Source organism: Saimiri boliviensis, chromosome 16, assembly GCF_048565385.1.
Source record: "Saimiri boliviensis isolate mSaiBol1 chromosome 16, mSaiBol1.pri, whole genome shotgun sequence".
Classification (NCBI taxonomy): domain Eukaryota; kingdom Metazoa; phylum Chordata; class Mammalia; order Primates; family Cebidae; genus Saimiri; species Saimiri boliviensis.
In genome coordinates this window covers 66,742,501-66,764,436 of record NC_133464.1, presented here as the reverse complement: position 1 = coordinate 66,764,436, position 21,936 = coordinate 66,742,501, and the positions used below count along the sequence as shown (strand labels likewise).

The window sequence follows — 21,936 nt, the reverse complement described above, 5'->3', positions numbered from 1 at the left end:
CACAGCAATTATGAAAAGAGGAATAAGTTTTCCTCAAGAAAATTAAAGACAGAAGTACCATATGATCCAGCAATCCCACTGCTGGGCATATATCCAAAGGAAATGAGTGTGTCAAAGAGCTATCTGCACCCCCATGTTTATTGCAGCACTATTCACAACAGCCAAGATATGGAATCAACCTAAGTGTCCATCGATGGATGAACAGATAAAGAAAATGTGGAATATATACACAATGGAATATTATTCCCCCATAAAAAGAAGGAAATCTTGTCATTTGCAACACCATGGATGAACCTGGAGGATATTATGTTAAGTGAAATAAACCAGGCACAGAAAGACAAATACCACATGATTTCATTTGTATACGGACTTTAAAAAACTGATCTCATAGAAATAGAGAGTAGAATTGTAGTTACCAGAGGCTGGGGTGGTTAGGAGGAAATGGGGTATGGTGAAATGTTGGTCAAGAAATACATAATTACAGTTAGGTATAACAAATAAATTCAAGAATCTACTGTACGGCAAGGTTAATGACAGTAGTTATACTTAACGACAGTAAATAATGATCATATAGTCTTAAATGCAAAGAATATTAAGTGCTCTCACCACAAAAATGGTAACTATGTGAGGTAATGCATTTGTTAATTAGCTAGACTTAGCCATTTCACGTTTATATACTTCAAAACATCATGTGGTACATTATAAATACAAATAATGTTTTCTGTCAATTAAAAATGGACTTTTGTGGATTCCAGGAAAGTTTTTAATTTTGTTTTAGCTGTTGAACATCTATTTAATAGTTGCTTTTTGATCAGATATTTTTGTCCCATAATATATTTTCTAATTAATTTTTGCTTGTATTTGAGAAAGTTGTTGATTCTTGTATGTATTTTGTAACCAATTCTTTTTTTTTTTTGGCTCACTGCAACCTCCGCCTCTCAAGTTCAAGCGGTTTTTATGCCTCAGCCTCCTGAGTAGCTGGGATTACAGGTACCTGCCACCGTGCCTGGCTAATTTTTAGTAAAGATGGAGTTTCACCATGATAGCCAGGCTGGTCTCGAACTCCTGACCTCAGGTGATCCACCTGCCTCAGTCTCCCAAAGTGCTGGGATTACAGACCTGCGCTGCCACGCCCAGCCCAACTCTTTTGCTAAACTCCATTTGTTCTCATCATTTTTCAGTTGATTATCTTAGTTTGCACAGGCAAATTGCTCCCATCTAAAAATAACAACCTACTTCCAATAATTAGAAAAGCTCCTTTATTTTCAGTTTTATCAAGTTGGTTAAAAAATATCCAGTTTGTTCCATTCAGTAAAACCAGGGATTTTCTTTTTAGTTAAAAAAAGAAGTTTTCTATCAGATAACTTTGAGTAGCACAAGGCTGGAATTTCCAGAATAATACCAGCTAACATCTAGTTTGGTAGGAGTTACAAACATCCTTGTGTTGTTGTTCATAGTTTTAGTATTTTACCACTGAAAATAATGTTGGTTATTGGTTTAGAAGACTATATGTATGTTAAGAAAATCATGTCTCTATTTCACTGGTGTTTTCTAATTGATAGTAGAGATTAAAATTTATCAGTGTATTTTTGTGTAACTAAAGAGATAACCAATATTCTTGTCTCATGACCTATCCTTTTGCAGTGATAAGATAGAAAAGGTTTTAATATGTAACTAGTCATCTTTGCATTGCTGGAATACATCCTACTTTGCCTTGGTAAATTGCTATTTAAGAAAAAATTTCATTAGCTAGTTTTCTTTCAGATGTGAATCTCTGTCTTTATGAGATTGGTCTATCTGTGAGAGAGAGAGAGAGACAGAGAGAGAGAGAGAGACTGTGTGTGTGTGTGTGTGTGTGTGTGTGTACGAGCACACACCTGAATGTGCACACACCTGAACGTTCACATGCGCATGCTTCCTTTATCAGATTGTGACATCATGGGGATAGTGAAATAAAATTCTAAAATGTTTTGTCTTTTTTCTTTCTCTGAAATAATTTGCAAAGCATAGGGAAAAAAATCTGCTCCTTGAAAATTTGAAGGAAGTTGCCCCTAAAATTATCCAAGTTCAGCCTCTTGGGGGAACTAATTCTCAGAAAACTTTAGAAATCACTTGCATTTTCATTTGTCTTTATGTATTTTAATTATGTGAGTCTTAAGAGTTATATATTTTCCTAGAAAATCATTCACTTAATCCATATTTTTAATTTATTAGCATAGCACTGTCTATAGTAACATAGTTTTAATCTTTTCCAAATCTATGGTTCCAGTCCCTCATTTCTAATGCTGTGTATTTGCATTTTTACTAATCTCTTCTTGATTAGACTTACCAAAGATGTGTTCATTTGTTGACCTTATCAAAGAACAAGCTGTTGGATTTTTATAACAGCTGTTTCTTAGAGTTTTATTATTAATTTCTGTTCTTATCTTAATTACTTTCTTCAGGATCATTTGTTTTTTTTGTTCTAAGTTCTTGGATTAGATGCTTAATTCATTTAGTTTCTTTTTTTAGTACTGAATAGATTAAAAGGTTATAATTTTCTATGAATACAGCTTTACATGAATTTCCTATAAAAGGCTCTCACTATAATTTTGTATGTGTTCTACAATAGTAATTTTTTCTGTCACCAGTTTATTTTCTAACTTTCAGTATTTTACTCATTCTTGTATATATTTTGTCTATAAAATAAATTACCTTCTAAATCACTATAAAACCAATAACCATGCACAATCAGTAAGTGCAATCAGCTCATCAGATATTTTAAGAAATTTCTGAAAGGGAGAAGGAGACAGGTTACATTACAAGGGAAAACCAATGTGCAGGATAAATTGGAGCTCAGTCCACCTCCTTCTGAAAGAGCTCCAGAAAGAATACTGAGACAGTCATTAAGATGATCAGTTAGAAAACTGCACTGAGAGCAGCTTGGTGGTGGGTTCTTTCCCTTCCCACACTTGCACTGCACAGTAGGCAGCAAGAGGTAAGCAGTGAACGGGAGAGGCATGGCTGGGCTCAGAGAAACAGGGCAATGTCCCAAGTACCTACTGACTATCGGAGAACAGAAGGCTGCCAACACAGAAGACAAACTCCTACATACCTCATTGAGCAGTGTACCCAAATACAGATAAGGAGATAAACAAGAATAATCAAACATTTGAGAAAGAATTCCATGGGAGATAAAGATTAAAATGGAAATAAAGATTAAAACACTTTAATGTTTGTATAGTTACAAACACGTAAACATTAAATGAGAAGATGAGATGAGAAAGAATATTGCACTTATAAAGCAGAACACTGCTATGAAAAAGTAATCCAGCAATCTTGGTAAATAAACAAACTCAATATATGCCAACTAAGCAGAATGAGAAGTCATGAAATAATTTAGTGAGCAGGATGATCTAGCTAAAGCTTTCTTCCAGAATACAATAAAAAAGGTCAAAGAGATAAGAAGTATAAGAAAATGAAGGTATGTACAGAATAGATCTGAAATGTCCAAAGTTCATTTGGACTTTTCTGGGATAGATGTCCCAGAAATGGAGAGCAAAGACAAAATGGGGAAAGATACATAAAAAAAAAAAAAAATTAGGAAGAAAAAAGGAAAACTGAAGAGAGACATGTATTTTCAGATTAAAAGAGACAACCAAAGGCTAGGCAAGATTAGAAACAGAAACAAACATTGTGAAATTTCTTATAGCACAGGAAGGGGGAGTGGAGAGAAGGGAAAAAAAAAACCTGAATAGATGAAACAGAAAATCCAGTGTCAGTTAAAAAAAAAGAAAAAAAAAACATAATAAAATATAAATTATGTAGTAAGAATACAAATACATGCAGATATGCTAGTAATCATAATAAATGAGAACACATCAAATCTACCCATTAAAAGAGATTCTGAAACTGGGTAAAAGAAAAACAAGACATTTTTTCTACTCAAAATCTGCTTTAAACCATGACACAGAGATGTTAAAAGTAAGTGATTAAAGAAATGTCATGTAAATACTAATTTAAAAACTGGTAGAAGGATTATTAGAATGAAACAAAATAGTCAAAAAAGAAATCGAGCTGACAAATCATTAAATGTGAAAAGCAGTATACTTCATTTTGATAAAATCTATCCTAAAAGATAGGCTTCCTTAGTCTCATTGGTCAAAACTGTGTCATGTGTCCATAGTGAAACCAATCATAGTCAAGGAGAATGGAATTCCCATGAAGAGTTAGACCACTTTGGGAGTGAATTCCTGGAGCTGGAGTAGCACCTGCCTTTTCTGAAACATAGTTCATGCAAAGTAGGACTGACAGTTGAAGAAAAATCAGAGCTATAGATGAGCAGGCAATCAACAATATTTAATAAACCAGCCTGAAATTGTCATAACACATAATTTATTTCCTTGCAGCATTAGTGTTATGGTTTGGCTCTGTGTCCCCAGCCAAATCTCATGTTGAATTGTAATGCCCAATTTTGGGGGAGGAACCTAGTGCAAGGTGATTAGATCGTGGGGGCAGATTTCCCCCTTGCTCTTCTCATGATAGTGCATTCTCAGGAGATCTGGTCATTGAAAAGTGTGTAGCATTTCCCCCTTTGCTCTCTCCTGTTGCCCATGTGAAGATGTGCTTGCTTCCCCTTCTCCTTCCACTGCAATTGTAAGTTTTCTGAGGCCTCCCCAGCCATGCTTCCTGTACAGCCTGCAGAACTGTGAACCAATTAAACCTTTCTTTATAAATTACCCAGTCTCCAGTAGTTCTTTATAGTAATGAAATAACTGACTAATATAATTAGTTCAACTGATTACCACAAAGTGATGAATCACTATAAAATTTAAAAGTATAATATTGTATTTATTTGTCTCCTTTTAATTGTCTGCCTTCTCCTGTAATATGTAAACTTCAGGACAGCTGCAACCTTGTCTATCCTGATCTTAATTATAGCAACTTGCACAAGGCTTGTTATAGAATAGGAAGTCCATATATGTTTGCCAATAGAATGAATGAATGAATGCTGGGATAGATTACTCTAAGACAGATCAACCAGAATAATACAGTTTTTTAAAAAGGCCAGAAAAAGGAAAGCTTTAAAGTGGTGTTAGATAGTGTTACAGAGTTCAGGGAGAAGATAGGAATTATAAAAAGACCACTAAACTTTATGTTCAGAAAGGATTTTACATTTAGAAAGCAATTTCAGTCACAGCATTTGTGACTATAAACCAGATCATAAGGAATTAAGAATGAAGTGGGTAATAAAGAAGTGGTTACAGTAAGACTCCTTTGTCTTTTTTTAAATTTAGTAGAAGCGGAAAATGTAATATCTCTGAGGATAGCAAAATCAAGGAAGGGGTTAGCTGGTTGATTTTAGAATGGTAAGAGGAGATGAGAAGTTCACATGTGCTCTATAATCTTCATGACCCACTGGCACCAACTATGGCATATTTCTGACAAAAAAAAGTATCCAATGGAGAAGAATGCATTAAAGGTATAGAAAAAAGAGGAATTAAATTTCTAGAAGAAGGAAGTGAATCACATGTACAATATCTAGAGTTTAAACTTGAGGAGGCTTTTTTTTGTCCCCAGAGCCAAGAGTAAAAATGTGAAAGTCAGAGAGACACATAGAACAAACCTTACGTGCTGTCACCTAAACTTAACCTAGATTATTTAACTAAGAATTATTCCATACAGGTAGCCAATAAGTATTTGTTGAATGAATGGAATAAACAAGCACATAACTGGATGCAATGATAGAAATGTATTGTGTTTTCTTTTTACCATAAACATGATCCTCCAGTTTTCCTAAGGTAAATCATTTAAGTGATAAGGAATAAAAGGATCTACAAATAAAGAAATGCCTTCAATGGACATTTGCCCACAACAACACATCAGGCAAAAAAGAGAGAAGTAAAAATAAGGTAGAATAGATGGATAAATGTCCTTGTGTAGTCTACAGTTACTGAAATCCCTAAGGATGGAATTATTTATATATTAAAGCTATTCATTTTCTTGAAAGCTACAATAAGTAAAAGGAAGTAATTTACGTAAAAAGATATATAATAAAAATATGTTCAATCAATAACCAGAAAATATGTATATATCAATTTATCTATGTCTAGAATAAAAACAAGATTAAGAAATAAAAACTTTAATTTTCACTATTTAAAATAACTGCTCAACCTAAAAATTAAATCCTAGATCTAGTATTCTACTTTGTTAAGCATTCGCTTTGTCAGAAGTTCTACTTTTAATACTTTTATGTTTCAAATACATATACCAAACTTTTAAAAACACTTTAAAATCCACTAGAAGTTATTTAAAAATAAATCATATCTACAACTGACTTTGCAGCATTCACCACAGTATGCTAAGTACTTCACAATTTTATGTTAAGTTAAAAGCTCATAGAAACAGATGAACATTTTTATGTCATTTGGCAGATATCATTAAAATGTACAACATGAATATGTACCAGATTTAGCTTCTACTTGTTAACTACTACAATCTTACCATAACATTGCTATTTAAGTGTAGATTTCAAGATTAGAACTCTCTCAAAACAAAAAGATTTTTATTGAAAAAAAAAAAACACTGGGATAAAAATGTTTCATGGTTCATCTTTGCCTACACAGGAACTAAATAAGTAAGTTTACAACTCACATAATTTCTTTCAAGGATTTAATGACTACCTATGGTGTCATTAAAACAGCCTGCTGACACATTTATACCATATGCCAGGTGAAACTGTGAATGAGAAAGGGGTTCCACACTGTTGGGAAGAAGGTAGCACTCAAAAAGGTCAAATTATAGCAACAGCAATGAGTACAAACAGTCCATTTTTCAATGGAATTTTTACACACAATTGCTGTAATAAATTACCTTGTTGGAGAAAGACAAAAAAAATAATTAAACCAAATCAGTGAAATCAAAATGGGAGTTAGAATTCTAGTTAATTATATAATTGAAGACATAGATTTGATAAATGTTCTATAAGAAATAGTGACAGGATTTGTCAACCACTAGCATGGCAAGAGGAAAAGTTGGAAAATAAGAATGATGGGAAAGATAAATTATTTAGCTAGTTGGAGTCCCACCCCACTCCCTTTTTTTTTGTTTAAAGGATCTGAAATCAAGCGGCACTTCAGAGTTAACGATGGGTCTTTCTCATCATTCTCATCTCATGCTGAGAGCTTCTACCCTATTTATTAAAAGCAGGTGTGACCATCAAATATCCCATTGAGTATTTTCAGTTACCATACCAGAAATTTCATATTGTAATGAAGATTATTCTTTAAGCACTTTTCTTAGAATATGCTGAATTCATTTCACTGATTTCCATTGCTCAAAATATATGGAATGCCTCATATATTTGTATACCTGTGTAGCGTAACTGTTTTACCCTATGTGTATAACTATTTTTAGTGAATGTTTATGCCAGTTTCATAACTTTGGATGCCTACTTTCTTATGCATTATCGCATTCTCTGGACACCATCTCTAATTTCATGTATCTTTGGTTTAAAAATAGCGGTGGTGGTATTTTGTTTTGCAGATGAGAAGTTCACCAGGGCTCTAACATCTTCTTTACAACCTACCACCACCAAGTATGGCAGATCCACTGTAGCCTCCATGAGGCTAGGTTCCATGAAAGTTTTGACCAGAAGGAGCCACCACCATACTCTTAAAACACATCCCGAAATGCATTTTTTATTTTCAATGTTTGTATTCTTGTTTTCAGGATTTTCGTTTATCTAAATATTTCTGTTCATAAATTCTTCAAAATTATCTAGTACCTCAAGTAAACAATTAGCAATAACTAGCAGGGGCTTGTAAGTACCTTTTGATGTTGTTCATCCTTCATCCTTTGTAATTTTCTGTTTTCTTCCGCCCTTAGAGAATCTCTATAAGCCCAGCTTCTGTCCTGTAAAGGAACAGAGAGGGAAAAAAAAAAAAGCCAAAAACTTGATAGGATAAAGTATCACCACAGTACACCAAGCTGCCTACCACAGGCCTGGTGCTAATAACTTAACTTCTGTACTGAGCATATAGTAAGATCTCCATACACACTTGGTTATTGAGTGATTTATGCATATATCTGAATATGTCCCTTGGGATATATAAAAAGAAAACTAGTGTAAGCACAATCACCCTGCACATTAGAAAGGATAATCTAAATGTTTAATTAAGCTTTAAAAATACCCCTTGGGGAGCATCACACACTGTGGTCAGCTGGGGATGGCTAGGGGAGGGACAGCGGGGAGTGGGGAGGATGGGGAGGGATAATGTGGGGAGAAACACTAGATACAGGTGATAGGGGGATGAAGGTGGTAAACCACCTTGCCATGTATGTACCTGTGCAACCTTCCTGCATGATCTGCACATGTACCCCAGAACCTAAAGTGCAATGAAAAAAAAAAATCCCCTCGGAGATAATCAACAGTTTATTCCTTCCAGTGGGAAGTTTAGGACATTTTCAAGAATGTTTCAACTAGCTGATCAGTCAGTATTAAAGACAAGCAATGGTGGCATTGTCTGTAGAAGCACTGGCATGGCTAGCCCATTAATGATATCTGATTAAGCAGCCTGTCAAGTAGTAGTTGATACCATATAATTTCAAGGATGCATACTTTCTTTTTTTTTTATTGCATTTTAAGTTTTGGGGTACATGTGAAGAACATGCAAGATTGTTGCATAGGTACACACATGGCAGTGTGATTTGCTGCATCCTTTCTAAGTGCTTGCATCCCTAATCTGTATGAAGCGCATTTCTATTTCTGAAAAGGAAAACAAAGCCTGTTCAGGAACATATGACAACAAAGCCTTTGGAGAACCACCATGTGGGAGAATGCCCTTCAGTCTCTCTGACCCACCATACCAGAGTTCCACACCCTGGCATAGTGACCATGTGTTCTGAAATTTATGGCATTTCAAGTGTTCTGTTTATTTGTCATATGCTTTCTCTGCTTCACACTGATTGGCAGCCCCAGCTTCTGTAAGGCAAAGAGCTAATACTTAGGAAATTACAGCACCATCATGGCAGCAGGTTACATATTTCAGACCTAGTTCTCAGGACTAATAATCCATAAAGTTCATATAAGGTGGTTCCCCCTTTTCCCAACCTATATGAACTTTTATACAATTTTTCTCAGCTCTTTTTAGTTTATTCTCCCATTCTGTCACTATAAAAACCCATATACCATCAAATAATAAGAACTACTTTCCAGAAAAACAGAGACGGTTTCAAAATGGTATCATCTATGGCAGTGCCAATTGGAAAACTGGAGCTTCATGTGTTCAGAAAGCTCTTGTTTATCCAAACCCTGCTGCACTGGGCTAAGCATACATCCTATGACTTTCTCTTATTTGCACCCTAAACTCAAGGGGACAGTGATAAGACAGAAGGGGAAGAGTGATTCTCTAACAACTTTTTTTTTTTTTTTTTTTTTTGAGACAGAGTTTCGCTCTTGTTACCCAGGCTGGAGTGCAATGGCACGATCTCAGCTCACCGCAACCTCTGCCTCCTGGGTTCAGGCAATTCTCCTGCCACAGCCTCCTGAGTAGCTGGGATTACAGGCACGCACCACCATGCCCAGCTAATTTTTTGTATTTTTTAGTAGAGACAGGGTTTCACCATGTTGACCAGGATGGTCTCGATCTCTTGACCTCGTGATCCACCCGCCTCGGCCTCCCAAAATGCTGGGATTACAGGCTTGAGCCACCGCGCCCGGCCACAACTTCCAACTTCTTTTTATATTAGAGAAGGTTTGTCTTTATCACAAATATTCCATATAAGACCTAGGGAGGAAGGGGGGAAGGAAGGGAAGGGGAGGAGAGGTGAGGAGAGCGGAGGGGAGGGGAGGGAGTGGAGGGAGAGAAGGGAAGGGAGGGAAAGGAAGGCAGGCAGGCAGCTTCTAGTCAAGATATTAAAAGGCAGAATAAAATATTTAGTTAAAGCAACTTGAATTCAGTTACAACTTGAATGAAGTATCTAAATTCTATTTGAATATTCTCTGTTTAAACTTGTCATTTTGTTGTTCTTTTATCAGAATACAGGTCTTAGTTTTTGACTAGAAAAAAGTGGTTATTAAACACCTTGTTATTCAATAAGGTGCCATAAAATAGGCCACAGAAACTGGGAAGTCACGTGGCATCTGAACTTATGAAAAGTTCAAAGTTACGTGCAATCCTAATGCTTTCTTACCCAGCTGTGATCCCTAGGCAGAACAGGAAGTTTCTGTTCAAAAATAATAGACAGGGAAAAAATGATCACTATTTTCTTAGATCTAAACACTAGAAATTTCTAAGTCACTGTATTCACGCAATTTTTCTAACACTGAAATATTCATTTAATACAATATTGTTACATTTTTGTGATTCAACTAAAATACGCTTTTATTTATCCTCCCCCAAAGCTATGCTTATAATATATTCATTCAGTTAACAGTCTTTAAGCCTTCTCTGTGCAAGCCCTGTGTCAGGACACGATTCCAGACCTCAAGCATTTATAGCTTAGTGTGAAAGTCAAACTAGAAGATTAATGATTATAGTACAGCATGATAGGTGTTATAATAGAGGAACCCATAAAGAAGAATATTCAATTAAACTGGATCAAGGACACTTTCCAAATCAATTAAGACTAAGTTACATTTCAAAGAGTGAGTAGGAGTCAGACTACACAGGGAGAAGAGCGTCATATGGGCAAATGGAAAACAGCAGTGCATGAGTTTGCTAGGGCTTCCATAACAAAGTATTATGATACTGGTGGCTTAAATAACAGAAATTTACTATCTTATAGTTCTGGAGGCTTGAAGTCCAAAATCGAGGGGTCCTCACGGTTGGTTCCTTCTGAGGGCCATGAGAGAAATATCTATTCCAGGCTTCTCTTTTGGGCCTGCAGACTCCATCTTCATCATACATCTTTTCACGTCATCTTCCCTGTATGCATGCTTCTGTGTCCCGATTTCCCCTTTGTATAAGGACACCTTTCGTAATGGATGTGAACCCACTCCAGGAGCCTCATTTTAACGTATTTCCTCTGTAAAGATGCTACCTCTGAATAAGGTCGCATTCTGAGGGGCTAGGGGTTAGGGCTTCCATGTAAATTTTGAGAGGTGTTAGTCTGAACCCAAGACAAGCATTAAGTTCTCCTTTCCAGATGGTGGAGTAAAAATGTTCCTGTTCCATTCTCCCCGAAATTACCCTAAACAGAGGAGAAAATGAAATACACACAAGCTCTGTCTTCAAAAACCAAGAGATCCATATTCACAGAGGAATATCTATGAAGGCAAAGTAGGTAAAGAAACAGTAAATGACTTAGACAGGAAAGAGCAAACTTGAAGACTTGCTGGAAGGGGCTAGAGGACACCCATGGGGAGCCAGTTCTTTCCACAGAGCAACATGAGGCCCCAAGAAATGGATGCACCAGCTACTGGGGAAGACAGATGGGTAACAGGCAGGTAAAAAGAAAGGAATTACTAGGAAGTTTCATATAGTGTCCTGACACAGGGCTTGCACAGAGGAGGCCTAAGGACTGTTAATTGAATGAGTACATTATAAGCATAGCTTTGGGGGAGGATAAATAAAAGTGTATTTTAGTTGAATGACAAATGAAGCCCTTCACCACCATATACCTGCTCCCATCTTGAAAATGCAGGTGCTAATTCACCCACACACGGTGTATTTTCGCCGGGCACGGTGGCTCAAGCCTGTAATCCCAGCACTTTGGGAGGCCGAGGCAGGTGGATCACAAGGTCAAGAGATCAAGACCATCCTGGTCAACATGGTGAAACCCCGTCTCCACTAAAAATACAAAAAAAAAGAAAAAAGAAAAGTGTATTTTCTAGATAAATTAAACTGGGCACACATGTAAAGACAGTAGCATTCTCAGCCAGGCTGAGAATGAAATGACTTTATAACGTCCTGCATACTGACCAGTAAACCTCTGAGGCCCTCTCTTTGAAGTTTTCTTCTGCTTCCTGTACTGTTTCTTCTGAGAACTATAAAGTGACATATATTTTAAAAGTAACAAAGAAAAGGAGTTTGGAGAATTTTTTAAAAAAATCTCCCACCCTTCCCTCCCCAAAAAACCCAAATCAGTAAAATATTTAGACGATAAAGTCAAGAAAATATGCCAAAACATAGGAAAAAACGTAGTCAAAGATAAATTACAGGAGAAACTCTCTAAAGTTAGAAGATAAATCCAGGAGGTCTACAATTTGAATAATAGAAATTCCATAAAGAGAAAATGAAGGGAAATAAATCAAAGAAATAACACAAGAAAATAATCTAGAACTAGAGATGAATTTCCAGATTGAAAATGAATTTAAAAAAGACTTTCACACTAAATCACATCATTACAGAATACCAGGAAAAGAAAAGATGATATTAAAGTATTTTCAGAGGAAGTAGAGAAAAGTCCTCATATAAGGCCTGAAATTCACATGGCCTTGGATTTCTCAGGAACCAATATTCAAAGTTAGAAAAGCAATGCCTCAAAATTCTGCAGGAAAAATATTTCCAATTTAGAACAATCAGCAGTAAAAACGCAACCAAAGTATGAGAGCAGAATAAAGATAGTTTCAGACATGAAAGAACCTGAATGTATTTACCTTCCATATGTCTTCTCTTCGGAAGCTACTAAGTAATATACTTCACCAAAACAAAGAAATAAAGCAAAAAAAGAAAAAAAAAATGCAAAAAATGAGACCCAGAAATCAGAGAACCCAACATAGGAAAGCAATAAAAGCAATTCCCAGGATGACTTTAAAACAGTGATCCTCAACCTTGGCTGAACATTAGAATCACCTAGGGAGCTTTTTAAAACCCTGAAGCCCAGGCCACAATACAGCAGGCTCGCTGGAGGTCCATGATTTTTAAAGCTCCTAGGTGAATCTAGCGTGCAGTGGAGGCTGAGAACCATTGGGTTAAAGGAGAATCCCAAAACAACAGCTGTGCAGCAGGCCTACAAAAACCCAGGACAGCTTAAAGCAGGAGGAAAGAGGGATCCAGGAGGAAGAGAAAAGAAAAAACAAAATTGACAAGTTATCTGATGGGCATAAAATGGAAAACCGTTTAGAAATTTGCATCAAGAGGCATTTTGTAGAACAGTCACAAAAGCTGTCAGAAGACAGTCAAACGTTCAAAAGAAACTAAGAAAATGCTAAAATATGTTTAAAAAGATGTACAGGAAGATGTAACCAGAGTACACCAACTGGCTTAGCAGTGAAGAAATATTTATATAGTCATAATAGGGAAACTCAAATTACTGAATAATTATAAGAATGAGAGGAAGAAATGAGTTAATAAGGTCTAAAACTGATTCGTCAAGAGAGAGCAACACATACTAACAGATATTCAGAGCTGTTAAGAAAATAAAGAGGTAGTGGAGTCCCCAGCACCTTAATGACCCCCTAAAGATGTCCTAATCCCTGAAATCTCAATGTTTCTTTATATGACAAAGGGACTTTGCAGATTAAGGATCTTGAAGTAGAAAGATTAGCCTGAATGGTTCAGGTGGACCCACTGTAATCAAAAAGGTCATTATAAGAGGAAGGCAAGAAGGTCAGAGAGGGTACAGAAGGTGGGGAGAGATGGAAGCTAAATTGGACCAATGCGGCCATGTGCCAAGGGTTTGGGGGGACAGGGGACAGATGCCCCCTGGAACCTCCAGTAGGAAACATTCCTGTTGCTACCCTGATTTTAGCATTTTAAAACTCGTTTTTTTATTTCTGACCTCCAGAAATGTAAAAGAATACGTTTTGTTGTATTAGGACACTATGTTGTTGGTAATTTGTTACAGCAGCAAGGTGGAAGTGGGATTCAAGTGCCACAAAGGGACACATATTCACTGAATGAAGGTTTTATTCTGCTTCTTAATGAGTGAGCATGTAACACGTAGATAAAAATTACAGTAACCAACCTGAGCGCTCACAGTAGTGTAAGAGAGGCTGGAGAAGCATGAGCTGCAGAGCTTGGCCCCTCAGACATTAACATACACACACATCTCCCATGGATTGTATTAAATGCAAGCTCTGATTCAGGAGGTCTGCAGTGGAGCCTGAGATTGGTCTGCATCTAAATCTTTGCTCCTACTTTCAAAAGCTTTGCTTCTCCTTACCTCTTTGCAGAAGAAAAGATTTAGCCCCGGGGGCAGTCCTCCAGACCCTAGAGGACTAGAGAGGGGCAATTCTAAAGAAAGAAACAGAACCTAAAACTGAGGGAAAGAGGAAGGGGCAGAGAGACGAAAGGGCTTTATGCCTAAGCTAAGACATTTTGTTTTTATCCTTGAAGACATGAGGGACCACTGAATGATTTGGGGCAGTGAAACACCAGGATAAGATTTTTTTGTTATTGTTATTCTTTGTTAAGGAAGTCGGGGCATAAGGCTGGGTGCAGGGGCTCACTCCTGTAATCCCAGCACTTTGGGAGGCCGAGGTGGGTGGATCATTTCAGCCCAGGAGTTTGAGATCACCCTGGGCAATGTGGAAAAACCCTGTCTCTACAAAAACTACAAAAGTTAGCTGGGCATAGGAGTACATGCATGTGATCCCAGCTACTCAGGAGGCTGAGGTGGCAGGGTAGCTTGAGCCTGGGAGGTGGAGGTTGTAGTGAGCCAAGATAACGCTACTGCACACAAGCCTGGGTGACAGAGTGAAACCCTGTCCAATTAAAAAAAACATGAGGGCAGCAAAACAGAGACTAGAAGTCATTTATTATTTAACTAGAAATATGCAGTGAAGATCACTGAGGAAGGTATAATGATGCTGGTACTTCTGCCTACGCACACTATACAAAGAACTATATTAATCCACATGCAAAAGTGAACCCTGTAAATATCTCTTGTCTGAAGTCCTAAGCCAAAAGGAATTTTCTTGTAACCACTAAAGGATTTTTCTTGTAATCTTTTACATTGACATAATTTTCTAGTATTTATTAAATCCCCATCTGCCAATGGCAGATCCACCTTTAAAGGAGAAAAGTACAATAGAAAAAGTCTTCTCAGAAAAGTTACATTAGGTAGTAAAATTACAGTATTAAAAAAAACAAATATAAATTCTTCCAACTCATCAGACCCCATATAGATAGTAATCACATAGTGTTCACATTCTATAATTTGACCATAGCTAAAATAAACTGCAGGTGTCCTCCTTTTACACAGAAATGTTCTTCACAGAAGTGCAATGTACATATTTGATTTTCCTAAAGCATTAGAAATTGTTCTGCAAAGCATCCTCAGAAGAATTCTATGCATATGGATTAGAAAGAATGAGAGGAGTATAATATGGGTAAAAAGTCAGTTAAATATATTGAACACCGAAAACTTATTAATAGTTTGGGGTCAAAATGGGAGCAGCTATTGTGTGCAGTTTATAAGGAACCATCCTGGGTCCAATCCTGCTCCATATTTTCTGTTAATACCTCTGAGGATCCTATGATTAATGCACTAATCAATCCACAGAAAATGCAGCTCTGGGAGACATTGCTAATGCTTTGGATGACAATATTAAAATTCAGGATGATCTTGTTAAACTGAAGAAATGAGCCAAAATCAATGGAGCAGCACACACAGTTCTGCAGGCGTTACACATCAAGGACTCAGGGGGCCCTCAAACAGAAAGGAAGACCAGCCCAGTAGGCGAAAACCCAGTGGTTAAAGCTATCCAACTCCTGTTCTCCCTCTCCCTCCCTGACAGGCACAAGGATATCCAGACAGGTGTATAGGGCTGTCATCTACACATGATTTAACTCTGCTACCTACAGCTTTTCAACTGTTTCCCCCAGAGCCCTGCAGTGAGGGAAGAGAGATGATGGATTAACGTTAATATAACTTGTGGGGCCAAAACTGCTGAATTTACACTTTAGAACATTACATTAGAAGCAGCAAAAAAAAAAAAAAAAAAAAAAAAAAAAAAGGAAACAACTAAAGGTTTATAAGTAAGAGTATAATGACCTTTTCCTAAGGAATGTCATAATATCTTCCTGACACTTAAAAACATGATCTCTACTGAGAAAGGGGTAAGGGAAGATGAAGATGAGGGTTCTTTAACAACTTATTTAGCTGCCCAAACCCTGAGAAACCTGAGACTTTAAGAAACATACACTCATCTTTTCTTTCAGCAACAATCCTTTCCCAGAATTATCCTTAATTACACTTACTTTCTTGTCCCCAATTAACCACTCAGTAACCAAGCCCTGCTGCTTTCACCTTCCAGGCAGTTTTCTGACCTGCCCTCTCTTCTCCATCCTCTCCCCTGCTGTGCTAGCTGAAGTCTTCATCATTCTTCACCCAGATGGATTCAAAAGCCTCAGGGGCCTCTCTGCTTCTCTGTTCCCTTAGATCCCTCCTTCGCAATGTTACCAACGTGATCCAGAATGAAAACCCAAATCTAACCTTAAGCCTTCCCTGTTTAAAAATGTTCAATACTTTCAGTACTCACAGGATGAGGTTCAGGTTTTCCAATGTGGCATACAATTTCTGCAGTGGTTTTCTACCCAGAGCACCATTGGCACGCAGTAGGTGGGACATTTCTACATGTCCCACTGGTAAGCACCGTGTGGGGCATTTCTAGATGTCTCAGTGTCTGAATGGTGCTACTAGCACTTCATGCCCAGTGTCTGCAGTACTCAAGACAACTCACATAATGAACTGTCCCACCTGAATTTCCAGACAGAACACCACTGAGAAATGGTCCTCATGATTCCTGCTCACTTCTACAATCTTCCAGCTCACTTTTCTGCACTGCAGCTACATAACTCTTCTTCCACAACACAAGCCATGCTAATTTCTTGCCTGTATACCTTAATTCTTGCTCTCTGAGTCTTTATTAATTCTGATATCTGGAAGGACTCATCACTTTACTGATTCATAGTTTAAGCTTCTGCTCAGGTGTTATTTCCCAGGAAGCATCTAACATACATGGTCTGACTTAGATGCTTCTTGATAAGGCAGTAGTGCTTTCTTATCATGATATGCTCTACACTCGGCGGTTTGCTTTAAAACCATTGGTGTTCTCCTTTACTAAGTTTCATTGGGTAGAAACTGTAGGCACTCAGTAGGCCTTATATAGACCTATGAATTTGAAGAATGGATGGATGGACAGTTGGATAGAAGGATGGATGATGGATGGATAGATGGATGGGTGGGTGGGTGGGAAAATGGATGATTGGGTGAGAGCAAGGACTTCTCTGAGGCTGTTTTAGTTCAGGTGCCATAAAATAATATAAGCATTATTTTATAGCTCAGGCAACATTGAGGTCAAAATTTCAGACCAGGTCATCTGTCTTCAGTTCCAGCATTCTATGATATACAAGTCACTCTATACCCCTAATCTTCAGTCACTAAGTACCTCTTTAAAAGGTGCCAGGTAGCACCCTGCACAGCATTTCACTTACCCATGTTGAGGATTGTGGGCCACAAACAGCACTTTGACAGGCACTTCTGCCTGGAGATTCTGTGTTCAGTTTGCTCAAGAACTCAGCAGTTTTGCTACCAGGAACACAAACGAGTATTAGTGCCTTCACAAAAATACAAATATAATTATTTATTGTTCCTTTGGATACAATAAATAAACGTAGACTTACTTGGGTGATGACTAAAATCGTCCAAGGTAGAACAGAAGGTTAGGTTGAGAACAAGGTATAGTAGAAATCAAAACAAAATACTATTGCAAGACTGCATTCTTCAAAAACAGTATTTCAAAAATATAAAACTAGGTTTGTGAAATGTGAACCTATGACTTCATTTTTTCCACTTTGTGTTACTGACATAAATTCAAATGCTCTCTCAGAGCACATTCCACAGCATGAGGCCCTAATTTTCTATCTGAACATTTCATGTTTAACATTCAGACTTCAGGGTAGGGCTGTGGAATGTTAACGGCCTACAACATTCTGCTTCACACCAGTTTTGCATGAAGCCCTTTACCCTCTGGGGGTCTTTCTCCAAGTCATCTCATCTCCCTCCTGGCTTTGACTGCTATCGGGATACACAGACCCTCAAATCCAGTAACTCTTTTCCATTTATGGATCACAGAGCCCTTTGGGACACTGAAAGCAAAAGTGGACCATCTGTCAACAGACACACACACACACACACACACACACACACACACACTCCTTTGCATTTTATTTCAGAGAGGCACTAAACCCTCCATAGAAGTTAAAAAGTGCTGCTGATTCTGGACTGCATTTCTAATATCTTCTTTTAGATCTGAAAAAAAAAATTGACCTAAAAATGTCCTCGGTCTAAATAAGAAATTCTGTTTTATATTAAAAATCCAAACCATCAGCCCAATTTCTCCTCTCACTTATGCCAAGCATAGAACACTGAAATTGTTGCCTAGTCCTTACCTCAGTGCCTGGCCTGTTCTCCCTACCCTTGATTAATTCCTACCCCTTTGTCCTTTTCTCATGTAATTTGTGGGATTTTTTACCTCTTCATTGCACATTTGCAGCCACATACCTCATTGAGCACTGACTTATATTACAGCAGACTCATGCAGCCTGCTCCCATCTCCCTCCCTTCTCCTGCTAGCCCTCTGCTTCCACCTACTATTTGAAGCCCAATGCTAAGATCGGATTCATCAAGTCCTTAGGACATGGGCATCAAAGGAAACACAAAGTATCCGGTAAGAACAAATGGTATCCAGTGTGGGGAGAAAACAAGGAATTAGAAATTAAACAGGCACCAACATCACTTCACATAATTACTTAGGTAGAACATGGCATTTGAAAAAAGGTCAGAAGCTTGATCTGAGGAAGGAAGAAATAAAAGTGAAGCAACGTCCATAACCCTGAGAAACATTCAGCAGTTAAGATGAGCAGCCTTTCCATTTGTCTTGGGTTACTTATCTTGCCCAGAATAAACAAGGAAACTAATAAAGTCACAGGGCCTGGAAGCTGCCCCACCGCCTGGGGCTTTATGAAGTCATCAGTCAAGAGTATAAAAAGAAGAGTGATGCCTGAAGTTTGGGTGAGATCTCCGAATATCCTAAACTGAGTGCAGACTGTAGCAGAAAGCAGTGAAAAAGAAACACTGTGATAAGCAAGGAAGAAACTTCAGACCAAGTTGACAGGCAGCCCCTCAGTTTACTGACAGCCTCCTCTTACCTGCCAATGCCAAGCACAAAGCTGCCTGCATAGCCATGGCCCTTGTGCCAATTATCACTGCCCCACTCATGCTGCAGGATATAGAGCAGAGTGACAGTCACAGGACTGCCAGAGGAATACAGGTAGGGGCCTACAGAAAATGTGGATTACCGCCAAGTGATCAGCTATACAAAGGAAGTCCCACGTTACTACACTAACTGGTATTTTTCTACTATTAGCATTAGTCCCTGGGATATAATAAAATTTCCATATATTGACTGAATGGAAGTGGGACCACTGAAGGTAACAGTGGTTATAGTTAACAAAAATAAGATATAGAACCTGCGTGAGGGGCAAACAAAGGAAAATGTCCTTGTGGGAAGTCCAACTGGACTAAGAACCCTGGACTCTAGTACTATGATCACCTTGCCCTTGGGGTTTCGTGGTATTATCACTACTGTGACTCTACTGCCTGTTGGAGAGGGGTGGTTTTCTTCTTTTTGTCACTCTGATCCAAGCATAAAGAATTTCTTCCTTTATTCTCCATAGAAGAAGATAAAATTTACTTATGTCCAACTTAGGATATTTAAGGACCCCTCCTGCTCATTCTTACGTTGATTTCTATGGCATATCCTGAAAGGTTTCTTCGGGAAAATCTTGCCTCAACAGAACACATTGTAGCAGAAACTGCTAAATGGTCATGAAAAATTGACATTCTCCTCTTCTGGCCGCACAATTTGACTACATTTCCTAGCCTCCCTTGCAGCTAAGGCTGGCTATATGATTGAGTCTTGACCAAGGGAATGTGAGAGGTGAGGAATACGACATCCAGTACTAACTTATTAGAAAATTCCCACACATGTGCCTCCGTCCATTGTTCTCCTGGCTGGAACACAGACAGCCCTCTGGGAATGCTGGAAGTTGTGCATTGAAGGTGGTAGTGTCTCTATTAGTTTTAGTTCCTAAATACCTGAGTGGAGGAGGCTGCCTTTTAAATTATGATACAATGATATTTTCAGAAGCAGTCTATGCTTTTGCGAATTCACTTATATGTAGTAAAATTACAAACACTTGCCAGCTGAGAAGAAGAGCAACTCCTGGAATCCAGGAATTGACTTGAGACTCACATCTAAACCTCAGTGTTATTATACACTGATCTGATCCAACACTGAAGTTAAGCCTTGTTCCACCGTCAGATGTAAATAGTCACACAGCATAGCCACTTCACACAAGGTCATCATGCAATCCACAAATTAACAAACATCATCTCCTCTAAGTGAATGACTGCTAACTTCTTTACTAATTACAGCTTCATAGTCACTTGGTCCTTCCCATAGGTAAGATTTATTGAAATACCCAATCATAAAATCATCCCCACATTCTGATGGCTCCCAATCCAGAACAACTCCCTGCTTCCACAGGCCCTCCCCAGTATTACCCAACCAAAACACAAACCATGTAGTAGGGTCTTTCTAACAACTTCTCACTTTGTTCTACCTAACACTTTGTCCTAGGTATAACAGAGGGTTAGGTTGAGAGCGGGGTATAGTAGAAATCAAAATAAAATGCTACTGTAAGACTGCATTCTTCAGGAACAATATTGGAGAATATTCGTGAAAATGGAGATAACTCACCATTCTCCATGGTATGTATTTTCCTTTGGTGCAATGAGTAATAAACCAAACTTGTCCAACTACAGGTATGTTCCTGGTAGTTTTTGGCTAAAGCACAAAGGTTACATACCAAGACAGTGGTTACAGCTAAGGAAAGAGGAGGAAGGGACAAGAGCGAAGGGATAACTAGCTGTCTCTGTAATATTTACTTTTTTAATTAACTAAATATAAGTAAAATCTTAATGTGACCTTAGTGGTTGATACATATTATTTGTGTGCTTGAAATGTTTCTCAAATAAAAAGGAAAAAAAAAAAAACACAGACTATGGTGGTGTTCACTAGGAAAAGACTTGGCAGTTGGCAGATACCATTCCTGATTTCATAGAACAATAGTTTCCAGAATGCCAGTGGGAAGACCAGCGTGGGGCTGGCTACATGAGAATCATCTGTGGTACTGCCTAGAAATTATTGGACTCAAGCCTTTGACTCTAATTGAGCACGTCTGGAGTGGGATCTGGGAATCTGCGTTTCTTAAAAGCACCCCTGGTGATGTTAAGAACTACTACAGTCGTACAGATGGATATTCAATATGCATAATTATCTTAGGTCTACATGATTCTGACTTATGAATAATTCATGTTATATAACACATTTGGAAATAAAACCTCAGTGTGTCTTAGGCACTGTCGGTATAAGTACAATCTAATAATGCATTCTATGTGTACTTTGCAATAGCATCACAAACCTTAACTTTGCCACCATGTGGTTTAAGTAATCATTCATACATGCATGCATGCATTCATGCAGGCAGCAAATATTTCCTGAGTCTCTGCCATGTGCTTAGCAATATGGGTTGTAGGACAACCTAAAGAAGTATTATTTTGCTTGAGTCCGTTTCACATAACTGGGTATGAGCAAATGACAGTCACGTACCTATAAGCACTCACAGAGCCTACATAAGTAAGAGAGTGAGAGAACATCTACTGGAATACACAAAACCCATTTAAGAGATCACAAGAATAAGATTTACAAAACAAAACATGCAAGTGAGTAGTAATGCTGGGAGAACTTTGTACTTGATCAGAGTAATCATACTACTGCATATACCTTAAGGAATTCTTTCCCCTCATTTATCTGGTCTTCAATGATTTAATTTTTAATTGCAAAAGTAATACATAAATACAAGTCAGAAGATAATAGAAAATAGTGAAAAATATAAAGAAAAAAGTGAAGGTCCTACTTAACACCTCTTTCAACCTGACTCC

General features: G+C 37.8%; 1 protein-coding gene across 2 annotated transcripts in view; it reads right to left on the bottom strand.

The window, feature by feature from the left end:
- EPSTI1 (epithelial stromal interaction 1) overlaps window positions 1–21,936 on the bottom strand; it is a 98,130-nt gene that overhangs the window by 23,176 nt on the left and 53,018 nt on the right. Inside the window, exons 7-8 of one of the 2 annotated variants that reach the window (XM_003934378.4) lie at window positions 17,364–17,457; window positions 7,810–7,893 (exon numbers count right to left, since the gene is read on the bottom strand). In XM_003934378.4, the coding sequence (XP_003934427.1) occupies window positions 7,810–7,893; window positions 17,364–17,457 (178 nt within the window). The remainder of the gene's footprint in view (window positions 1–7,809; window positions 7,894–17,363; window positions 17,458–21,936) is intronic. The other variant, XM_010344928.3, reaches the window with a different exon arrangement.